The 24,321-nt window shown below is 38.0% G+C and overlaps 1 protein-coding gene across 2 annotated transcripts in view; it reads right to left on the bottom strand.

Moving 5' to 3' along the window:
* The window catches only part of RBBP6 (RB binding protein 6, ubiquitin ligase), a 33,904-nt gene extending 10,038 nt beyond the window's left edge, over nucleotides 1-23,866 (bottom strand). For both annotated transcript variants that reach the window (XM_023192894.2, XM_023192895.2), the window contains exons 1-10: nucleotides 22,647-23,866; nucleotides 16,931-17,030; nucleotides 13,905-13,941; nucleotides 9,323-9,367; nucleotides 7,174-7,262; nucleotides 6,958-7,054; nucleotides 6,427-6,566; nucleotides 3,155-3,327; nucleotides 1,154-1,257; nucleotides 701-1,038 (exon numbers count right to left, since the gene is read on the bottom strand). In XM_023192894.2, coding sequence (XP_023048662.1) covers nucleotides 701-1,038; nucleotides 1,154-1,257; nucleotides 3,155-3,327; nucleotides 6,427-6,566; nucleotides 6,958-7,054; nucleotides 7,174-7,262; nucleotides 9,323-9,367; nucleotides 13,905-13,941; nucleotides 16,931-17,030; nucleotides 22,647-22,812 — 1,289 coding nt within the window. In that variant the 5' untranslated portion in view covers nucleotides 22,813-23,866. The remainder of the gene's footprint in view (nucleotides 1-700; nucleotides 1,039-1,153; nucleotides 1,258-3,154; nucleotides 3,328-6,426; nucleotides 6,567-6,957; nucleotides 7,055-7,173; nucleotides 7,263-9,322; nucleotides 9,368-13,904; nucleotides 13,942-16,930; nucleotides 17,031-22,646) is intronic.
* Between the last annotated feature and the right edge of the window lie 455 nt (nucleotides 23,867-24,321).

The raw sequence follows: 24,321 nt of genomic DNA, 5'->3' as shown, positions 1-24,321 counted from the left end.
AGGATTAGGAGTTAAGTTTTAGCTCTAGCTCTACCACTAAACTGAAAGGATAATCTTGGGCCAGCCATAGAACTCTCTGGGCCTATTCCCACTATCAACCAAATACATTTCACCAGATCAGTGGAATTTCTTAAATGTAAATGTAAAGGTTTCATCCTAAAGATTTGGCTTCAATATGTCTGAAATGGGCCTCTGACACCTACTTTTTTTTTTTTTTTTTCAGAATTTATGAGACATTACATGGACAAAAGTCTCATTTCTGAAGTGGCAGGCTATGAGTTTTCACTATTATCCTACGTAATAATGATGCTCCACAACAATCACTATTTCTGACTTCTCTACTTATCCAAACTGTTCTTGCTCAAAACTACTCCTATCCAAAACTATCATTATGACCACGAGTGAATTCTCCCACCTCTGTTAAGTTCAGAGCTGTTATGGTATATGGAACATTCAATGTTTAACAGGAGCTGGTTGCAACCTGTGTAGTATTTGACCTCGGGATGCTTAATCCTCATTTGCCAAATGAATCTCCTTTGTTTTCCTCTTCCCCCAATAAGACTAAGTCATTTCTTACAAGTCATCCCACATTACTAAGCACAGTGGTCCACTAAGAAAGCTGTTAAAGTGATACCCAACAACAAAACACTACATCATTGACCTCATTTGGTTTCTAACAGTGAAAAATACATAGGCTTACCGAAAAGGTCCATCTGATTTTTCTGAATGAACTGATATTGATACTGTTGCAGTTATATCAGGTACAGGAGCTGGAGCAGAAGATGGATTTCCAGACACAGGAGGGGCCAAGGAAGACTGATTAGAAGTCAACGAAGATATAGAGGGAGTTGGGTGAGTTGATGAAGATGTCACTGGAATCATAAGAGGATCTTGTTGTCTTGATATTGGAGATCTCATCAGAGGCTGTAGGTTCCTCTGAATCAGTGGTCTTGGAGGTGGTATTGGGGGTGGTGGAGGAGGTAACTGTTTTCGTAGTCTTTTTGTATAACCAGTTTCATTTTTGAAGTTATTAACAGCCTACAGATACCAAGCATAATAATGCAGAAAAATGTTATGCAGTATTCACTGGAGTACAGTTAAATCAGTTAAAGAGTAAAAAGAATTTTTTCATAAAATGGATACAAAGATTTACCTGTCGTAAAAATTTATTGGCAATTAAAGCATCAGGAGAAACATCATTTTGATGACACGTTGGACATGTATGCTCATCTGATTCCAGGAGTGCTGTTCTTATACCTATGTATAAGATTTCAAATATTAATAAAAGCATAGTAGGAACTCAGTGTTTACGAAATGAATTAAAACTGAACATTTGTTCAGTTACATTACTGTTTTCCAAGCATGTTGTGCTAATCATTTCTTAGATTAAGAAACTCAAGTAAAATCTCCCATCTTAAGTACCCCTCTGCTCTTTTCTACATGACCTATGCTACTCTAAAAAGAGGAGGCATAGCTGGGTGTACTGGCATGTGCCTGTAATCCCAGCTCCTGGAGAGGCTGAGACAGGAGAATCACTTGAGCCCAAAAATTCAAGGTCAGCCTGGGGCAAAATAGGAAGGATCCCCCACCTCATCTTTTTTTTTTTTTTAAAGGACACATTTAAACAAATGTCTGAATTGGGAGCAAAAGCACTCCTTCTTGAAGACTATTCTTTGTTTAGCTAGTAATTGGAATATTGCAGAAAACAAAAGAGAAGTATGAGATAATCTAGAAAGACAAAAATTTTACATGGCTAACTTGGGGTTTTTATTCTAGCAAGGAAATGAGAGACCTACAGCACAGTACACAGCAGCAACACTAAATTACAGATATGAAGATTATGCTTCAATGTAGTAAAACTCCAGTAATATCAAGTGGTTTGTTAAATCTTAAGATATACTCTGAAACAAGTCTTTAGCAATCTCTTCTTGATTTTGGTCTTCACTGAAGAGGTCAAAAAATAAAGATTTACAGGTATCCAAACCAGGACCCTCTGAAGATAAAATCTGTAGATGCTCAAGTTCCTCAACTGCCCCAAAGGCATAGTATTTGCATGTAACTACTATGTACATCCTCCAGTATACTTTAAATATTCTAGATTGCTTGTAATACCTGCTGCAATATAAATACTATGTAAATAATTGTTAATACTCTTATTTTAAAATCTGTATTAGTCTTTATTATTATATTATTTTTTACTGTTTCCTTCCCCCCAAATATTTATGATCTGTGGTTGGCTGAATCTGCAGATGCAGAACCATGTGTATGAGGACTATATATTTCAAAACTACCTTCAAAAATGAAAAAGGCCAGAGCAGGCTTGAGCAAATGTTCAGGTTAACACTGATTTCTTCTGTGTAAGAAGGCACAAACTTAGGATAAGAGGCAGGAAAAAACTAAGTGCTAATATAAGTGATTTAAAAAGTCACAACTGCATGGTAAATGCTGGGTAATAAATGTCTACAGACGCCGGGCGATGGCTCACACCTGTAATCCCAGCACTTTTGGGAGGCTGAGGCGGGTGGCTCACGAGGTCAGGAGATCGAGACCATCCTGGCTAACATGGTGAAACCCCGTCTCTACTAAAAATACAAAAAATTAGCCAGGTGTGGTGGCGGGCGCCTGTAGTCCCAGCTACTTGGGAGGCTGAGGCAGGAGAATGGCGTGAACCCGGGAGGCAGACCTTGCAGTGAGCTGAGATCATGCCACTGCACTCCAACCTGGGAGACAGTGAGAAGCAGGTCTTAATACACTTAGAAATATTAGGATAAGCTATTCACAATCCAGGAAAAGGATCTAGATACCACTTAAAAACATTTCCAGAATTATCTAAGGCCCAAAAAGTTTTTAAAATTCTGGATACCACTTAAAACATATAGAAAACAAAGTCTGTATTAAGAAAAACACCTCAGTATAGTCACCCTGACAAAGGTAGAGAAGGTGTTCAATTCTAGTATTTAAAAGGACAAAGAGGTTATTGTTTAAAAAAGATACAGCAACAAAAACAGACTTCTCACTACTAAATGCTCATTGATCAACACTTGTCATCAACATTATTAATTTTATTATTAAAATATATGAGGTTGGGAAGAGCCATTCCAAATAAATACAAATATTCTAAAATAAACATCTTCCAAGATTCAGCATTTCTTACATTCATCACAGTAACTGTTTCCACAGCAGGGAATCACAACAGCATCAGTCATAATATCCTTGCAGATGAGACACAACAATTCATCTGGGATAGGATCATCTTCTTCTGAGGAAGAAGATGGCTCCTCTGGTAAGAAGGGAGGTTTCTCTTTCTTCCCAATTGCATATGCTTCTCTGTAAAAGAAGGTTTTAGTGTTTTATCATTGTTAAGAAGGCAGAGTAGTCATGCTACATGTTCTACTATTACATGATCGGAACACATAATTCAGCACAATGCTAAATTAGTTTAGACAAGCACCGTATCTTCTAAAATAAGGGAGTAATTATGTACAACCTCACCCTAAACAAAGACACAAAAGTCTAAACAAGTATAACAAAAAGAAGCAAGGAAATGCTATAAAAACAATAAAAGGATCTTAGAACCCGTAACTCTAAGAACTGAGGGCCAGAAATAAGGTAACATGTTCTGTGCCATAAACTTCTATTTAAGTGACAAAGACAAGACTTGAATTTAGACAACACCATAATCACAATTTTTCCTACTCTATGAAGTTTCTTGAAAAAAATTAAAATTAAAATTAAAAATCCCAAAAAATCTCCCCTTCTCCATATCCCAAAAGTCCCTCAAACCTGTGAAGGTATTGGAGTAAATGCCACAAGAGGGGAAATTAAAATTAGTACTGACATTATACAATTAAGGAAAGATAGTTCAAGGGAAATATTATGTCATTGCCACACAAATAATTAATAAAATGAGATACCAAAACCCATGATCTACTTATTAGTATTTTAAAAGAGGTTAATCAATTTATAGTCAATTAAGAAGCATTAGTGACTTAAATGATCAAAATATGTGTTACAAAATTGTAAAGTAACACCTCATTAGACATTCTAGGTCCAGCTTTTTGTAGAAATGCATTTTGCAGAAATGTTGGGCATTATAGTATTAAAAAAATAAAAATAGCTATTCTCAGACTTGTCACCATTGCTTCTACACCCCCATCTTCTCTGTAATCAGGCAAATTTGCAAAACACAGGTATCCCTAGAGAAACCCTTTCTATTTCATTCAGGAACAGAGTGTGTTTATCTCAATGCTGAAAATGAAAGAATCTCGGCTGTACAGAGTAGGGTACCTTAGGTGTGTTATTTGTGTTGCAGTTGCTCCATAGACATCACCACGATTCCAGAAATAAGTATCAATTTGCTTATGCCCCATTGTTCCCAATTTGTGAAAGAGGAGTCTCCCACTGCCCAAAAGAGAGAAAAAAGAAAAAAAAAAAAAAGAAAAAAAAAAGAGGAGAACAGAGGATAGAAAAAGAAACAGAAGAAGAGTCTGAGTTGCTTATCAGTGGTGTTAGTGAAGAGGGTGAAAGTTTCATTTAAAATATTTGGATTCCCATCTTTCCCCAGTATTTGCTGTGTGTCTGGCACAATTGGGCATTTGTATTTCAGCATTCAAAAGCAATGAAGTTAATTATTAGTTAGGGTTTACAGGTGATATTAATTTTTCCGACACAAATTTTTATTTAAAAATTTTACATAATAGAGATGAAGCGGTCTGCTCTTGTGTCTGTAAAAATCATCAATTTCAAGCTAAAGTTGTTTGGAAACACCTATGAAATGTCTCTGAATTAGAAACAGCGTAACAACAGACTGTTCAATGATGAACCACAAAAACACAGGATGGTGACTGATAAAAAATAGATGGGGGTGAAGTTGAGGAAGTGAGCAGGGTTGGGAGTTAAGGAAAACATTCTTATCTGTGAACGAAAACACTATTTACTAAAGTACATATTCAAAAACACAAGATCTTTTCAATACCATTCTACGGCATAGCTATTTTCATCATCATCCCCACCTGCTCACTACACTACACTTCAACAATATTTATAGCATGAAGCTGAGGAAAACTGTTCTTATATATATATACACACACACATATATATATACTTTTTGTCACTGAGAACATGAACACCTATTCTGTAAATCAATGCCCTGAGGATCCCCTAACTTCACAATCTCCTGGACAACCTGTTAAAAATGTAAAATCAGGGTCTTATTACAGAACTTCTAAATCAAAATCGGGGGCAGAGCAACCAGGATCTTTTTTTTTTTTTTTTTTTGCCCAAGGTCACTCTACCTGGCCAGTCTTTTAACATATTTTTTCAGGAGATTCTTATGCTCAACAAAGTTAGAAAACGACAGTCCAAAGAACACTCAATATTGTGTTGTACAGCATGTGAATTAACAACTGTTGAAGGTAATCCAAAAAGTAACTGACTACATTAATAAAAGCAGATAAAATGGGAAGTTATCTAGTTGAACCCTGCCACTAAATTCTCATGTCTGTCCATTTCATTAAAAACTGGTTCATAATATAAATCTGAATACACATTAAAAATGCGCATAAAGGGCCGGGCACAGTGGCTCACGCCTGTAATCCCAGCACTTTGGGAGGCTGAGGCGGGCGGATCACGAGGTCAGGCTAACGTGGTGAAACTCCTAACACATCCTGGCTAACACGGTGAAACTCCACCGCTACTAAAAAAATACAAAAAATTAGCTGGGCGTGGTGGCGGGCGCCTGTAGTCCCAGCTACTCGGGAGGCTGAGGCAGGAGAATGGTGTGAACGTGGAGGCGGAGCTTGCAGTGAGTCAAGATAGCGCCACTGCACTTCAGCCTGGGGGACACAGCAAGATTTGGTCTCAAAAAACAAACAAAAAAAAAGGCATTAAGGTGTTTTATAGAGCTATAGTTTATCAGAACTAATGGTTTATAAAATAAACCTTACTTGAGAATCTTAAGACTCACGTGGCATATCCAAACTTATTCAAGCTACTTCAGTATTTCATTTACGCCTGACACTTAAATTTGCCTCAACATCATGCAGAGCTTTTATTCTTAAGCCTCCTGTTTCTCAAAATGATTACAATCTGTTTTGTTCACTTAAAAATGCAAGTAGCATATATAATAAGAGTATGTGGGAGTATGTATGTGAATGAGGAAGAAAGCAGGGAATGACAGAAAAAGAAAAAATTAGAAGACTACAAGGGAAGTGGCACTCACTGATAACAAAAATCCCCAAATCCATTTTAAATTTGCTTTAAATGGAGCAGACTGCAGCCTCACAGAAATATAAGATGTAGAGACTAATGACCTTGGTATACAAAGTTCTCAAGGAATCCAAGTAGCCAAGTTACAAGCCCAAGATTAAAACACTACCCTGGGACTGACTGGAGTCTCCAAAGGTCATACCTAATTTGCATACTTACGCATCTATAGTTGGTATTGCATATTTTCCAGTGTTGGTAAGCATTGCACCTTTCATGTTAGGATCTTTCACTTCCATCATGAAACTTCTGGGAATTCCAGTGCTCTTTTTAATCCTAGGACCAGATTCAAAGTTTTTATCCTATTCAGAGGAAAAAGGAAGAGGAGGAAGAGAAAAACCAGTTACCTTTATTTAATAAATTAGCTAATGTTATACAGTGCTTACTCTATTACTTGTAGTGCTTTACATATGTGATCTCATTTAATCCTCGTAACTGCTATGTGAGGTAAGTACTATTTTATCTTCATTTTAGAGAAGAAAAAACAGGCTTATAGAGATCAAGTAACTTGCCCAAACTCACTCAGCTAAGTGGCAGAACCAAGATGTGAAGCCTGGCAAATTTGGCTCCAGAGACCATGCTCATTTGCCATTGTCTACAGAAGGCAGTATTAACCAAGAAAAATAAGATAGCTAAGAAACAATTCCAAAGGAAAAAAGGTAAGATATACCATAGTTTCTGCTTTGAACTTACCCCATTTGTTGGGCAATTCTTAATATAATGTCCAGGTTTACCACAACGGAAACACGTGTAAGATGGAGGTGGTGGACCTAGAGGTTTCTTCATGTAACTAAAAGGGGGAAAAAAAATTACATGTATACGAGGACTTCGCAAAAATAGTGCTTTTGATTGGGGGGGAAAAACCCACCCCAAAAGTTCCTATTAGTATAAAATATTTAGGAAACTTACTTGATTGGGTCGTATTCATGGCCAGATTGCGACATCATTGCTTTAATTTTATCTTCTTCAGAAGCATTGGCTTCAGCCAGATTGGCAGTCTGTTTAACAGGTAATTATTTGACACACACATTAGAAACACATTTAAGACCACACAGCCAAAGACAACACCACTCATCCTGTAAAGAGCAGTATCTAACTAACCTTGCATAAAAACAGCTATTTACACGTATAACCTGGAAGAGGCACTTGGGAATTTCTTAGGTAATTACATGATGTTTGGGTGTCTGCAAGGCTGAAGAAAGTCATTCTGGGGGCACTCAAACCTTAGACCCTGTTTGTACCTTACATTAAGACTTGCATACTAATTTTCTACAAGTTAAAGACTGATATTGTTAGAATAGAAACACTTGATGTTTTAAAAATAATTCAAGTGTCAGAGCATTAAGACTATAATTTATACTTACAATGTGGAGGTAGGGATGGGGGTAGAATGACTGAACATATTATGCAGCAGGTATTAGAAGAAGGCTCTTTGGATAGTGATGTTAAGTTTCAAATCAAGTGCAAAAGATGTGCATTGAGCATTACAATTTTAAATTAAACTCTTCAGGTAAGTTTTATGAATTTCATCTTTGAGGTATGATATACAAGGTCTAGATATAAGCAGGGTCTAAGGGAGTGATTTCTAGTAAGTTGAATCTTCAGGCATTTAGCACTCATATCAGCCATTCATTGGGGGTTGTCTTTACATTCATCCACAAAACAAGCAACCAGTTTTAACATTTTATTGTAATTTTATATACAAAGAATGCTTAACATTAACAGAGCTTAGAACAGCAGCAACATTTACAGAAAACTGGATTACAGATGTTTAACAACTAATTTGTTTGAACCCAAACACTGTTTTACAAATACCTGTAGTTTAAAAAAACAAAACAAAACAAAACAAAAAAAAAAAACCCAATCCCCCAAACCTCCCCAACTCCTCCCCGCAAAGAAACAATGGTAGGAATAGACCAAAAACTCAAATATGGTCCTTACAGTACATATGAATAAAAACAGTAAACTATAAACTTCTAAGTGTTAACTCTATACTAAACCACTTTGCATTAGAAAATTATAAAATAGGATGGCTTTAGTCCACTTTATGTTTTAGAATACTCAATTTTAACGCTTACTTTTCCCAGACAGGAGCTTAAAAAGCAATTTGTTACTAGGACATTTGTCGGGATACAGTCTAGGGGAAAGGACATAACAAAGCCAAGGACAAGATAGGGACAGCACTAATGGAAAACCCATCTTTTCATTAATCTTGGTTGCTAAATTTGGTTTCACATTTCTGATAGCAGGGAAAAAGGATTTTTGGAAAACTAGACAGCTTCCTTCTTGGCCCTCAAAAGTCTGCCTATTTTTTTTTTTAAAGGCACAATTTGCAAGCTAAATGTATTGCTTTAAAAAGTAATCCATCACTAGTGCTTTCCCAAACAGAAGATACACATTGTTGAGCAGAAAATGCAAGCAATCTTATCGCAAAACATTGCATATACAGTGATTCAGGAGGTAACAATTTGCCCCTCTGCCAAACATACACATTGGTATATTCCTGCAAACAGCTTTACACACTTACACAATTCATGTAGTCTGTGTTCAAACAAATTAGGTTGTTCAAAACTTTTTCTAATGCAGACAGACTACAAGTCTATAGCATAAAGAAACAACTGTATCACATTTAAAATATTGACCTTCATGGGATCAAGTCAAATATTCAAGAAATAACCATGCAATCGTCCGTGTAAAGGAAATCTTCTGTTTTGGCTGCTTAAAAAAGGTCCACATAATTTATAGCCAAAAGCAGGAAATTCCTCCAGAACCTTGTTAGTTTCCAATGTATAATTAAACAAAACGTATGAGGGAAAAAAAAATTAAGTGTAGCTTCAAGTGTTTCTTCTGTCTTGAAGATGAACAATACTCCAATACGCTGAGGCTGACAAAGTATTCCCCTATCTTCTCAAAACAGCAACTACTCTTTACAGGATAGTAATAATATGTACAATGCTTTTGCAAAATATATCCTCCCCCAACCCCTCTTAAAAAACCGTTCCACATAAAAAAATATGATGTTAGAAAAAAACTTATATTTTCAAGAATATATATATACCTTTGTAAGCTGGGCCAGAGAAATAGACGCAGAAGAGTCATCAATCTGTTCACAAAAAATTAAACACACATTCAAGTTCCAAACTGAAAACATCTTAAAGTGATCATTTAGCCCCTATTGACACTTAATGTTGAAATATTGGGCATTTTCTTAGTTTTCTAAAGAATGTTAAGCTTGAAAATGTAGCTCAGCCTGCTTCATTCTTCTCTAGATATTTCACACAGTTATAAAAGGCTATCAGTTGGAAGGGAGGAAAAAGGGGCTCAATTAAAATGAAAAAATGGGGAAAAAATATATCACACAGAAAATCTGTTCAGAGTGTTAAGCCCCATGTCTCTCTATGGTCTCTAAATTTGACAATACTCAAGACAATGTACACTGGAAGAGAGAATAAGAAATCTAATTTTCCTGCAAGGCCATTATACAACATTGTAAAAACAAACAGCTCTTTAAGGGCTTAGGTAATTGCTTTAATAAATAACAGCTCCCATATAATTGCTACTTCTTTAATTTTTGAAAACATACACTTCAGTCTGAGTGAAGCTTGTTTATTCTCTCATACAGAGAGTAAGAATAGCTTCTTGTCAAAGAAACCACAACTTTATAAGGGCAAAGATGTTAAGTCAAAAAAAGGGAAAACAAAAGCACCCTGTGGAGAAGGCCAACAAAGCTATCACTTATTATGGTGGACTCTATTATTTGAAGAAAGTTAATTTAATCACACAGAGCAAGTGTACATATAAAGGATATAAGAAGGCTTTAAAAAATGTATTTTAATGAGTCTTAAGCATTCTGCTGCACTCAACAACTGCCAATTCTCCAACACTGAAGTGGGGGAGATAACTGGGCATATTTGAAGAGGCATCTTTGTGTAAAAGATGTATGGAGTCAGGAGAGAGCCACCTTCATAAACTGTTGTGTGCAAAGAGGAATAAAACATTTATCTTTCAAAATTAAAATGTATTTTAAATTAAACACTAATTTTTGTTCATTTGATCCTCTGACATGATTTTAATATTAGTTTTTAAAAGAATCTTTAGTAAACAATCCTGAAGATATGCTTTCCCTACAGCTTCCTATGTAGTAAGTGGGTTGCTTATTTAACATGTTGTAAGGTCAGAACTCTTCATTTAAAATGGAGAATGTAACAAGATGCCTGGATCAAAGAAAAAAGTCTTCATCAGGTGTTCTATGTTCCAGAGAACTAAGTTTTAAAATAAAAGCAACATGACTTAAGAGCCCCAAAGAGAAATGTAACCAGTCTCAATATGAAGTTCTTAGCCAATGCCCACACAGTAAATAAATGTAAATAAAAAATAATGTTGGCTAAACATAAGACACATCTCATAAATATCTTAGGGTTTTAAAAGTTAGTTTGATGGATATTACTGGGATGTTTATTCAGACAAAAGCTTCTTTGCTGCACATTAAGGAACTGACTATAAAAGAGTTCATGATGCACTAATCCCACATCCTAATGCATTTTAACGTAATTTGCCATTGGGTTATCATTTTTGTCCAGCTTTAAAGTATTTTTTTCCTTTACGAACTAATATCAAGTGGTAAGTAGAAAAAAAACCTCTAAATAATACATACTCTCTTTTTATCTAAATAAGTTCTGACCTACTCAATCTATTTTAAAAATTTTATACCAACCAGGAATTATTTGAAGTAACAAGGACTAGACAAATTGCTATCAACCATCATCTATACTACATTTTTCACCAATAAAATAAACAGCCTTTAAAAATAGCCCATTACTATCTAAAATAGAATACAAATACTGATGATTTCCTTGGAAAGAAAACAATTATATTAACTTTCTTACCACTGGAACTAAAAAATTTAACAAAAAAGAAGTCTTCCTACTCCTAACACTTAAGACACAGTATCCTTTTTGTTTTTATGCTGGGCTTTTGTGTGCTTTTAAGCTTTCTGCCAACTTAGTATTATATATTCATTGACTTTGAAGTGGTTTTAGATATGCAACTGCACTTAAATCACCTTTTTACCAAATAATCACTATTGCCCCTAAATATCTTATAGTCCACAAAAAAGTCAAGTTTACCTCAAATTTAGAAAAGCAAACAAATGTTTTCTATATATAGCGAGGTATTAAGAAATGAGCAAAAAATGTTGACAAAGAATGGTTTTAAAATGATTAGGAATCTGTATTACTAAACATCAATAAAAATAGTGACTCTTGGTAAGATACTAATGGTAAAAAAAAAAAACCTGCCACTTTAAAGTCATCACAAAACTGACTGATGCAGATTGTTGACATTAAAATTAAACCACCTCCCTGTACCTAATTAGGGGTCTTGTTTTGGGGAGCAAGGATCTAAAATCTTTTATGCTAACTATACTTGCTTTTTGAAGTTAAAGGATCCTGTGAAATGCAACTCTGATATTTAGTTAGCAAGAAGAACATCCAGCTTTGGGGTATCAACATGGACGGATGACTAAAAACAAGACTGGGGAATATGGAAACAGTCATCCATCCGTGATTAGAGTTCGCTTCCACTACCAAAACTATATATTCACTTTACTAATCAGGGTAAGAAAAATTTGGCTTAGCACCTCTATTTACTTTGCTTTTGTGAACGTGTACAATCCACGTGATTCTAAATCTCCTAAGATGGGCACTAATTATGCTTGATGAATATATTCTCATCCTAAATGCCAGCAAATGCACCCCAAACAAATAAATGATGGGGACAACAGGGTATCTAATATCTCTATTTCAATAATTCTACCTAAAAATTAAAGCCAATTTTAAAGTATTAAAAAAAAGAAAAGAAAAGAAAAGAGAAACCTAAATAAGCTTAAATAAACTGCTTCTTATAAATGTAATACAGACATGCCGGAACACACAAGGCTAAAAGAATGTTAACTTTATTTATGAACATGTGATTTGTGTTTATACACATGCTAATAAACAAAAAGGAAATAACTGTTTTCAAGAAATAAAACTTCATCTGAATTAGTTTAAATACTATATAAACTGTACTTTATACAAAATGTGTTACATTAACTACTACAGTCACCAGGATAGTCAATCTAATTTATGCTAGCATTTGGATACATAAAAATCAGTTTTAAACCAATCACCAGCAAAACATAAGCTTGGACAGTTTTTACAGCATTATGCTTAAAAAAAAAAAACAAAAAAAAAACAAAAACAAAAAAAAAACAAAAAAAACCCATATCCAAAAAGAGGAAAAAAACCCCAAACACTAAGACTTTTGATCTTAGAATCACTGTATTTAGTTCCACAAGAACTAAAGGCCATATAGCTCTAAAGAACAAGTCCAATGTTCAGATATTCTATTTTATCATGTTTAAGATCCAATGATCCAAGATTAGTGAAATGCCTCATATACAAAGAGCAATAGTATTTAAAAAGTATATAATGTGAAATAGCAAGCAATACCCTTGAATTCTAAATGAAGATTTTAGACATCTTGCATTGTGTACAATATCAAGCCTGGGCATTAAAATGTTTATAGAGAACCATTACATTTACAGAACCCAATTATGATAGACCTGTGTTATGAAACAGATGTTTCACCCCACAACTTAGGAATGCTGCTACTTTTTACTTAAGAGCTCAAAGTTAAAATGATATCACAAATTAAGTTAATCTGTGATTACAAAAATTAAGCTTAACTTTCTTCAAACCAGTTATCCTGGTTAAGGGGAGTTACCTCTGATAAGCTACAGCTTTCAATAGCCTACAATTAACGCAGCATTTTAGTATCTCATGAAAAAGAGGGAAATATTTTAATTTGGACATCTGCACTAACTAGATAGAAATAGAAGATCTCATTAAATTTTGAAAATAATATAATAAATTTATATAAACTGAAAATCACTAAGACATTTATATATTCATAGGGGGCCCCAGTTTCAGGTATCACTTTATAGTACAGATGTAAACAAAAGAAGGAGCTCAAAATGCCAAATAAAGCACGACTAAATAATAAAGCTGCATCAATGGTCTCTGGAAAGCTCTTTTCTATGATGTGTTTGAACTTGGAGAAAGCATCAAACTTCAATATAAGCTTTGCATGTTGCTAATGCATTTTTGGAAGCCATAAATCAGGCAGGAAAAAAAAAAAACTAACAAAAACTAAGTGATACAACGTGAAAATGGCAAAATATACACTCCAAACATTTTTTATTGCAAGAAACAAAAAGCACACAACAGCCTGTACATACATACAAAATACTAACTATAGACAGACAAATGTAGAACATGTCATCATGTTCATTAGTGCAAAACCTAAACGATCTAAAAAGGATCATACATTAACTGTACAACACAGTGTCATACAGGGAGAATGCTATCATATTTAATATGAAACAGTGTTACGGGCACAAATTACCCATTTCTACAAAATAAGTGTGCAAATGATGCCACATATATCCATATTCAACTGAGCTGTCATCAAAATACATTTTATTTACAATATGTACTATGATCAGTTGGATATTAAGTTCTAAAATGATTTACTTCACTGCTACATTATAAAGGTAAAAGCAATGTGTAGAAAAAGTGTGAGATTGTGTTTTTACATACTGCTTTTGTAGTTGCCATCGCTGGTTCAGTTCGACTTCTAAAAAACAAAATAAAAACCAAAATTAACATTAGCTATTTATGAATTTTTGTGCTAATAAATTTTAACACATTATCTTCAATAATACATTTTTAGGAATGCAATTTTCCTTTGGTATAGATATTTAACAACAGCCAATTTCTGAATGAATTACTCTGATTAATTAATCTTTACCACCTTTGAACAGTTTTAAGCTAGATTTGTGGTTTGGAAAACAATTCCATACTAGGGAATACGAAAATAGGCGTACCGTGCCACTTAAAACAAATGTTTTCTGAAAGGTAGTATAGGGATTTTAGGTTTAGAAATGTGGTTTATTCTTCATACACTGAAAAATTAAATTACATAATTTCCCAGTTTCTGAATAGGTAAATTTTCACACATCAGGAAGACCACTGTTGTTAACATCTGTAATTTGGATCCCTGAGAAATTGCTGTGCTCCCAAAACTAATTTTCCAATCTGGAAGGCCAGGCTGATACTTATCTTCATTTTTCAAATGTCTTGAAACAACGATCAAGAATTGAACAAGGCCGGGCACGGTGGCTCAAGCCTGTAATCCCAGCACTTTGGGAGGCCGAGACGGGCGGATCACGAGGTCAGGAGATCGAGACCATCCTGGCTAACACGGTGAAACCCTGTCTCTACTAAAAAAAACAAAAAACTAGCCGGGCGTGGTGGTGGGCGCCTGTAGTCCCAGCTACTTGGGAGGCTGAGGCAGGAGAATGGCGTGAACCCGGGAGGCGGAGCTTGCAGTGAGCTGAGATCCGGCCACTGCACTCCAGCCCGGGCGGCAGAGCTCAGAAAAAAAAAAAAAAAGAAAAGAAAAGAATTGAACAAGAGGCCAAGGTAAGAGGATCACTTGAGCCCAGGAGTTTGAGACTAGCCTGGGCTGTAACATAGTAACCCAATCTCTTAAAAAAAGAAAAAAAAAACTGAACAAAAATTCTCACTCCCAGAAAAACACATATTTTAGTTAAAAGAATGGACTTAAATGGCTGTGTAGAACTGGAAAATTTTGGTGTTTAAAAAACATACACGTAAACCCCAAAAGAAATTACTTTAATCCACACAGGAAAGGGGAAGGAGTTGAGGTGCTAGGTATACCTTTTAATGCTTCAAGTTTAACGTATCTTGACTATACAGAAATGTTAGCATCTAATAGGAGTTTATAGGTTTGTGTATAATTTGGAATTTGAGAAAAAAAAAAGCTGAGCTTTGATTTTCTAGTTATTTGCTCAAAAAAAAAAAAAAAACCAGATGCATTTTATGAGGCAAATTTATTACAAACAGAATCCTATATATTGTAAATTAACATAGTATTCTGTGTAAGAGGCAACTTATTTTGCCATGTACTTCAAGTAATTCTTAAAAGAGTTTCTATCAAAAAATCTACAGAAATGATGTTTGCCATTTTTTAAAAAGCACTTGGTAAATTAAAGTAAAACTTCACACTAGATTGTAGGAATTAATTATCCCCATAAATTTGTAATTCTTAGGCTGGGTGCGGTGGCTCACACCTGTAATCCTAGTACTTTGGGAGGCCAAGGCTGTTATATCACCTGAAGTCAGGAGTTTGAAACCAGCCGGGCCAACATGGTGAAACCTAGTCTCTACTAAAAACACAAAAATTAGCCGGGCTTGGTGGTGGACACCTGTAATCCTGGCTACTTGGGAGGCTGAGGCAGGAGAATTGCTTGAGCCTGGAGGCTACGGTGAGCCAAGATTGCGCCACTGCACTCCAGCCTGGGCAACAGAGTGAGACTCCCTCTCAGGGAAAAAACAACAACAACAACAACAAAAACCTAATATAATTCTTCCATAGTTCTTAGAATCATTTAAAGATAAGAACACACACCATTAAAAGTTCACTTGGCAATTACAACAAGGAACATATTCAGCTTTTTAAAGCTTTACTATACAAAAGATACTGCACAAAAGGACTTCTAAGTGTTAAGATGTGGAATGTAACTTTACAACAAACTAATGAGAAAAATCTTAGAATACTTGCCCACATGAGGTAAAGCTCCAAGAAATGACTTTATTTTTACCTTAATTTCAAGAACACTTTCCATTTCCTAGCACTGGCAAATTCTAGAATTTTTCATTGACTAAAACAATTTATTCCACTTCAAACAAAACTACCTAATCCTAAGTGAAAATCACTACTCTTTAAATAACCTATGTTGCTGCCCTTTTCACATATTATAGTTCTGCTATCACTACTGAAATGGCAAGAAAGCAGAGAAAGTTAAGGATATAAGGTTTTAATCCTGTCCCAGGTTAGTGACCATCAGCTCTGGACTAGTTGTGAGACTGCTCTCTTCCTATTCCAATAATGTGCATTTACCATGTGCCAGACACTATTTAATTCTTACAACCCTCTAGGGTTAAGTATTCACATCCCTATTTTATTTTTGAGGAATCTGAGGCACAGAGACTTACCCGAGGTCCAAAGTCACACAACTGGTATGAAGCAGTAAATGGAGTCAAATCTAAGCCTGATTTCAGTGCCTATGATTATAAATCCTATATACTTTATGTCTCTCAGCCAAAGCCCCTTATTGATAAAGAGTAAATGTTAGCATTGCTGAATACTCTTGATGCTGTCAAAATATTGAGGACCAATGTCTACGACACTAAATTTTTGTGGTGAAGAAAACCGAAGGAACACGCTCAAAAAAAAAGCAGTCAAAGAAAGGCACAGAAATAATCTGAATATCACTTTCTTGTCTTTGTAAATACTGCCCATATGGAGAAAAAATTTTTCCTAATAATGGCCCTTCTCACCACAGGCTAAGTCAATTTAACTGGGGGAGGAAATAAAAAACAAATGAACAAAGAAACCCACTATCCTCACAGTCTTGAGAAAATGTATTCATTAAGGTTAAAGTAGTGAGTTCAGTTCTAAAATACAGTTTTCTCTCACAAAATTAAAAAACAAACTAAAAAAAGTCTATTTTGAGAAATACATGAGATTTGATACTTACATAACATATGTCTTGCTTGTAGATTTAACACCTCCAATAGGAATTCTTCTAACAATTACAGACGAATTCTTAGGAATCAGAGCATTATCATCAGTATATTCTGTAAATAAAAAGACAGAATCGAATTTCCATTTGGGGATTTGGGTGAGTACCCAAGAATAAGAAAACTTCAAATACAAATTTCATGGGAAATGAACTTTAAATATAATAACTAAAAGTTCCTTGCAACTAGATTACTGATATTGTCAGAACAAACATCCAAAGCTGTAAGAGGGCTTCTTTTCAAAGGACAACACATATCATCAGCAGGTTCTTGGCTCTGGCACCTCTACTTTTGTGGAACTCCAAATCTCAGTAACACTGTCATTCTTTAGTTTAGTCAGAAATGCTGAACATGTGAGCAGAGAAAAAGCTGTTATTTAGAATGAAGATATTCTGCCTCTCCTAGTCCCTAAACATTAGTTGAGTATTACAATCCCTGCACTCACAGAAATTATTACTGAGGAAGATAGACTAAAAATTAAATTATGACGTTATGAATAAAGAGAAAATGGTTTTCTAACAAGGAATGAATAATGGGATACAACTTCAGATAGCATGATGATTCCAAGAAAGTCCCTTGGAGGAACTTCTACTGGATCCTTAAGGACTGAGAACCCAGCCAGATACGGGGAAAAAACTGGTTGAGGACTATTTCAGGCAGAGGATAAGAAAAGCATGTGGGAAAATGACACGAAACAGCTTGAAGAGCCTAAGAAAATAAAAGAGAAGAATGACAGAAAGGTATAGACCACACACTGATTTATATTTTGTTTTAAAGTGCAACAGGAAGACACTGAAGGATTTTAAGCAAAGTGATTATTTGCTTTTTGTTAAAAAAAAAAAAAAAGACTGCTTGTAGGAGAACAAGAGTAGAAACCAGGGAACTAATAATGAGGCTGTTAAACAATCCAGGTAGAGATAATGATGACCTATGTTAGGATATGACAGACAGAAATTAAGACAGAATGTTTTCAGGTAGGATTGACAAAGCTTGCTGATGGATCGAATATTGGGGAGATGAAGGAGAAAGAGGAATCAGGCCAGAGGAATCCCTGGGTTCCTGGCTACAGCCACTGGATAAACAGTGATGTCACCTTCTGGGAAAACCAAGAGGGAGATGAATGGATCCTATTTTTATACTCCTTGGGCTATTTGCAATACTTTTATAAGAATGAAATTAAGAAACTGGACCTTAACTATGGTGAAAGAATCTGTAAAATTACCAAAAAGAAAAATTATCTCGAAGATGCAAAAATGTATCCATCTCCTTTAATCACCCAACCAGGCCTTTTTATTGTCATTAAGTTTACTTGCTTCACTTAAAGTTACTCTGCACAAAGTGACTATCTCTGCTCTTCCGATTACTACGCTTACCACATATGTAGGCGTATCCGGCTTTCAATGTATATTAATTATTTTTAGTCATAATGCTAATAGTACTCCTTGTTATAAATGAAATTGTTCAGGCAAGGGTTATTTTCTATATACTTCAAATAGAAGGTGGTATCTCACAGGTATTCAATCAGAGGTAGGCAATTTCCTAGATTTAGGCATGTCAATATAGGACTATAATCATTATCTTGAGCCGGGCGCAGTGGCTCAAGCCTGTAATCCCAGCACTTTGGGAGCCCGAGACGGGCGGATCACAAGGTCAGGAGATCGAGACCATCCTGGCTAACCCGGTGAAACCCCATCTCTACTAAAAATACAAAAAACTAGCCGGGCGAGGTGGCGGGCGCCTGTAGTCCCAGCTACTTGGGAGGCTGAGGCAGGAGAATGGCGTGAACCCGGGAGGCGGAGCTTGCTTGCAGTGAGCTGAGATCCGGCCACTGCACTCCAGCCCCAGGCGACAGAGCAAGACTCCTTCTCCAAAAAAAAAAAAAAATCATTATCTTGGATAGTTCATGATAGTCCCAAATTCCAAGAAAGCTTTGATTCAGAAAAACTGAGAGTATGGGGTGACTAGATTTTTTAAAAGTTAATTCTAGAAACAAAACAGCGTCAAACACCTGACAGGAAGTTTCTGAATAGGTAACAACTCAATGTACTCACAAGAGCTTTCCAAGACAGCTTATTAATTTGATTAGCACAGTACTGTGTCAAACTAAAAGGTGCCTCAATGCCCTTCAAAACAGATGTTCTAACTGATTTTTTAAATACCTGAATTACAATGATGATTTCTTACCCCTCAAGGTATCTTTCTAGGGGTATTAAAGACACTTAGGGGGTTATTTCATTTAAAATACCTCCTTAACAAGTAGTCTGTTGGCTTCAAAAGACCCTTTGTGCTTGCCAGTTTTTTTGACCCCAGACATGAAAGGCATGGATGAAATGAAAAACAAGATGAATCTGAGAAATGGAGAGTTAGAAATATAATAAGAGTCATTTATAAACTCTTCATATTCAGCTTCCAAACCTCTCATACTTTAATTTCAGAATGAAGGATGTTTTGCTTTTTGGGGGTCGGTGTGCAGAAAAGTAGAAAAGTATCTCATATATAACAAAGATTACTTGAGATTCATTTTGAAATATACTCTAGAAACAAGCAGGATTCTTGTCTAAAACACATGGAATTCTGACCCAAGCATTTTAGTCTTATCAAGATTTAAGGGTCCTAGGCCAGGCACAGTGGCTCAAGCCTATAATCCCAGCACTTTGGGAGGCCAAGGCAGGGGGATCACTTGGGCTCAGGAGACCAGCCTGGGCAACATGGCAAAACCTCCATCTCTACCAAAAAAAATACAATAAATTAGCTGGGCATGGTGGTGTGTGGCTGTAGTCCCAGCTACTTGGGAGGCTGAGGTGGGAGGATCACCTGAGTCTGGTAGGTTGAGGTTGCAGTGAGCCGAAATTGTGTCATTATACTCTAGCCTGGGCAACAGAGTGAGGATCTGTCTCCCCCCGCAAAAAAAAAAAAATCTAAGGGACCTAAACATGGACAGAATTCCAAAATTGTAAGGAAATGTTTTATAGAAACATGGTAGATTAGGGATTTTAAAATTATAAGAATGGAATTAAGAAACTGGACCTTAACTATGGTAAAAAGATTACCATAGTTTTCTTTAGTAAATATGTTGAGTATCAGTGCGAAAATCAAGTGGCGTTCTACTCAACTGCCTTGTGACATTGGATACTATTTCCCATAAAACTAGTTAAGTAGCTATCATCAATATCTCTTTCTCTCTTAATTTGAGGACTGCATAAAAAACAAATTTTCTCCCTCAAAGCTCCCTTTTCTTAACAAACTTAATATCAAAGCTTTCTCCAATAAAGGGCAGCTCACATAAATATAAAAAAGAAAATGTGCTGGGCAAATCACTTCCCTGGCTTTCGGGGTTTGAATTACGTAGCATTTATTTCCTTGACTAGGAAAAAAAAGTTGGTTACACAAAGTCACAAAACTCTTAAATTTCTGGACAGGATTCTTTCAACTATAACTTACCCAGTCTAAAGTTGCATTCACATGCCTGTAATCCCAGAACTTTGGGAGACTGAGGTGGGTGGATCACTTGAGCCCAAGAGTTCGAGACCAGCCTGGCCAGCAAGGCAAAACCCCATCTCTACTAAAAATACAAAAATTAGCTGGGTGTAGTGGTGCACACCTGTAGTCCCAGCTATTTGGGAGGCTGAGGCATGAGAATAGCTCAAACCAGGGAGGTGGAGGTTGCAGTGAGCTGAAATGGTGGCACTGCACTCCAGCCTGGGTGACAGAGTGAGACTCTGTTACAGGAAAAAAACAAACAAAAAAAAAGTTACATTCAGTTGTTCAGTCGAAAAGATGGATAACGCCTAGCCCTAATGATTCAATTGTGTAATACTCCAGTAAAATATGAAACTTGAATATATGACGATAAAAATTGTCTTAATATCCTTTAATTCCATTCATATTGTCTCTCCTCTCATTCATAAATACTCAATATATCAAGATGGCCCAAACTTCTTATAAACCCATCTGTTGTGTGAAATGTGACTGTTACAGTTAAGGGATGCTTGTGAGACACTTAAATAAAGCTATTTCTCAACCGTTCATGACCACCATCAGTTTTTCCTCTCCTTAGTCAGAGGATTACACATAGCTCCAATTATCAAAGGGTATGATACTTGTTTTTAAAAGGTGGGGAGGCAGACAGTATTTTCACATAATATGATTTGAGCAAATAGAATTCTTCCTTAATATTTTTGAGTCATGATACGCCAGCACCGCTGTTCCTTAACCTAATACAATTATACTTAGGTCTGCATTGTAAATGGAAAACTGGTCTACATGACAAGATTTACTCTACCTAAACTACAGGCTGGAAGTGGGGGACCTCCCATTTCAACTAAAAGAATCCATGTCACACCTTAAGTGTGATAAAAATTCAGTGACTAAAAAAATACCCTAACCTGGTCAGGCGCGGTGGCTCAAGCCTGTAATCCCAGCACTTTGGGAGGCCAAGACAGGCGGATCACAAGGTCAGCAGATCGAGACCATCCTGGCTAACACCGTGAAACCCTGTCTCTACTAAAAAATACAAAAAACTAGCCGGGCGAGGTGGCGGGCACCTGTAGTCCCAGCTACTTGGGAGGCTGAGGCAGGAGAATGGCTTAAACTCGGGAGGCGGAACTTGCAGTGAGCTGAGATCCAGCCACTGCACTCTAGCCTGGGCGACAGAGCGAGACTCCGTCTCAAAAAAACAAAACAAAACAAAACAAAAAATACCCTAACCTAATTGTCAACTTCACTTCTCATCCCATCAGTAACTTTTAGAACACCGAACTGCTAAAAAACACACATCAGCATTACTGATTTGAGAAAAAGAAACCAAAACAAGTTCAGAGTCAGGAAAGACTGTCACATTCATCTACTATTAAGTTCCCAACATTATCAAATACTTTTGAAAAGGAGAAAGAATCTAACGATTCTTATCAGTGGCTTATTTGTACTCTATGGTAGCCGCCTATTTTTCATACCTTAGTATCAACAGTCACGTAAGATCTAGCAACTACCACTTAAAAAAAAATCAGTACTTTTGATCTTCATCGAACTGATAAATCTTAAGAGTAGTCACTAATTCTGAAGCTGACACACAAGAGCGGTGACATCAGAACATTTCAAGATCCAAAGCAATTCCAACACTGATTAAATCCTCAAAAATATTAAAAGTTCAGATCCCTTCTCCACAACACAGGCAAGCAACTCCAAATAAATAAATGTGGGGAGGGAGGAAGGCAAGACGTAAAATTTGCCATCAAACTCCACAATGTTGTTAGGTTGGAGAATTCCTTTTTTTTTTTTTTTTTTGGCTGATTGAACAAACAAGTCTTGCACAGGCTCTCCTTCCCTCTTGATGGAAAATAAGTTAGAAAACGCCCTAAGACAAGCACCCAAAGAGTCTAGATAGCTATCCCCCTCTCCTCCCTCCCTCCCTTTAAAAAAACAGCGAAAAGAATAATCAGGCTTCCACGTTTTGGGTTAGCCTGTTACAGATGACCCAAGTATGCAGAAATAAAATAAACCAGAGAAACTCCAAGGCCAGCTGCTGCAACCCTTGGCTATCAATGAAAGCTGTATCCAAAATACTAGAACGAACAGTCCCACTAGAGACATAATGGCGGTTAGCTTCCTGCCAGGCACCTTCTAACTAGTATCTCTCTCCAGCCAGCAAATATCTTAAGACCATGCGGCCCTTACCTTCTTTCGTCTGCGCATTGGTGATCTGCAGGTCGCAGTCGGCAGCTTTCAGCTTCTCTCTCCCCATAATCTGCTTCTTTAAGTCGCAGAGGGAGATGTGGAGCCCATCAAAGGTGACGGTATCATAGTTGAGTTTAGAGGAAAATTTATAATGCACACAGGACATGGTGCCAAGGGATTCCTAAGGTTCAGCGAGGAGACGTGGACACTCTCAATATATGTATATTTATAAACTTTAAGAGCAAAATATGTACACACAAAACACTTAAAAGACACCGAAGGACCCTAAGGCCTCAGATTAAATACCCCCCAACCACAAGCAGGGGTTCGTCAGAACAATCATCCAGAGCCCCCCCGATACTCAGAATCACTTCATGGGGGAGGAGGAGGACGAGGACGGGTAAGAGGGGAAATCGAGAATCCGCCAACGGGCACAATGTCACCCGGCTGGGTCCCCTTCGCTCATGCTAAGGGGCCGGCAGAGACCGGGGGATAGACGGTGCAGTCAGTAGCGGTCAGTCCACACGTTAAGAGTCCGAGCGACCCCACGGGGTCAGGGGTCCATAGCGCGGCCGCACCTCCCGGCGGGTCTCTCTCTCCGTGGATTGGGGTGACCCAGGCCCCGGGAGAAGGTTGAGGGGAGAGGGCCTAGGCCCGGAGTCCACGAGCGGCCTCACGCCTCCTCCTGGCTTCCGGACGACCGGCGTCAGCTTCCCCAGGCCCAGGCCCCCACCGCACACAAACCCCAGGCGCCTGCTCCCCGGAGGCCACGAGCGGCCCCGCGGCCTAGGCCGAAAACGCGCGGTCGGCGGAGGAGAGGCCTTCCCGCAGGCCGCCCCCGGCTCCGCCTCCCCCCGCCGCCGCCGCCGCCTCGGACACAAAGCCGGCACAAGGCCTCGGCGAGGCCTCGGAGCACTTCCTCACCACCCCGGGCCCCAGCCGGCGGCCGGGTGGCTTCGGCGGACCCCGGGGAAACCGCCGAGACTCCCTGACGCTTCCTCTCGCCGGATCCTCCGCGCTTCGCTCGCCTTTCGTTTCCGTCGCCTTGAGGCCTGGAACCGGGAGAACACGCCCGCAAGCTGCCGGGCAGCGGCCAGGGCTTCTCCGGCTCCCTTTTTGTGTTGCCCCCTTGCCGTTCGGAGGCCCTCAGCGAGCGGCGGCGACACTTCCAAGCCAGGCACTATGGCGGACGCGGCCTGGCTTCGGACGAGCGCCCCACTCCGGGGTCTCTTAAGCAGGGATTGCACGGGCGGCGCGCGCGAGGCGGGGCAGGCGTGCGCCGATAGGCGGGCCAAGGGGCGGGGCTGTGACGTCACAAAGCGCACGGCCCGCCCACGTGACCCCGCGCTTTGTGACTCCAGAGCGCGGAAACTGAACGAGCCGAGACAACGGGAGGAACCAACTGCTTCAAAAGGGAAGGGGGTTGTCGCGTCGGGAGGAGCGGCTCACAGGGAGGCTCGGTGGGGAGAGCTCGCCTTGCCGGGGCTGCGTGCAGTTTCCACTGCAAAGTGGCTTGCCTAGGGGTGGCCAGCTAACTCCCCCTTCCCCACAGGTCCTGTCAGCTCCCCTAAGCCTCCCAATTTAAGTGAGCATTATGGTTGCTAAGCAGAAAACTATGGTTGCTATGCAAGCGCTCCCTAGCTGCTGCTTCCCTAATAAACTGGCTACCCTATAC

The sequence above is a fragment of the Piliocolobus tephrosceles genome, chromosome 17 (assembly GCF_002776525.5).
Source record: "Piliocolobus tephrosceles isolate RC106 chromosome 17, ASM277652v3, whole genome shotgun sequence".
NCBI classification, from domain to species: domain Eukaryota; kingdom Metazoa; phylum Chordata; class Mammalia; order Primates; family Cercopithecidae; genus Piliocolobus; species Piliocolobus tephrosceles.
The sequence above is the reverse complement of the archived record's forward strand: the minus strand, read 5'-3'. Positions and strand labels throughout refer to the sequence as shown.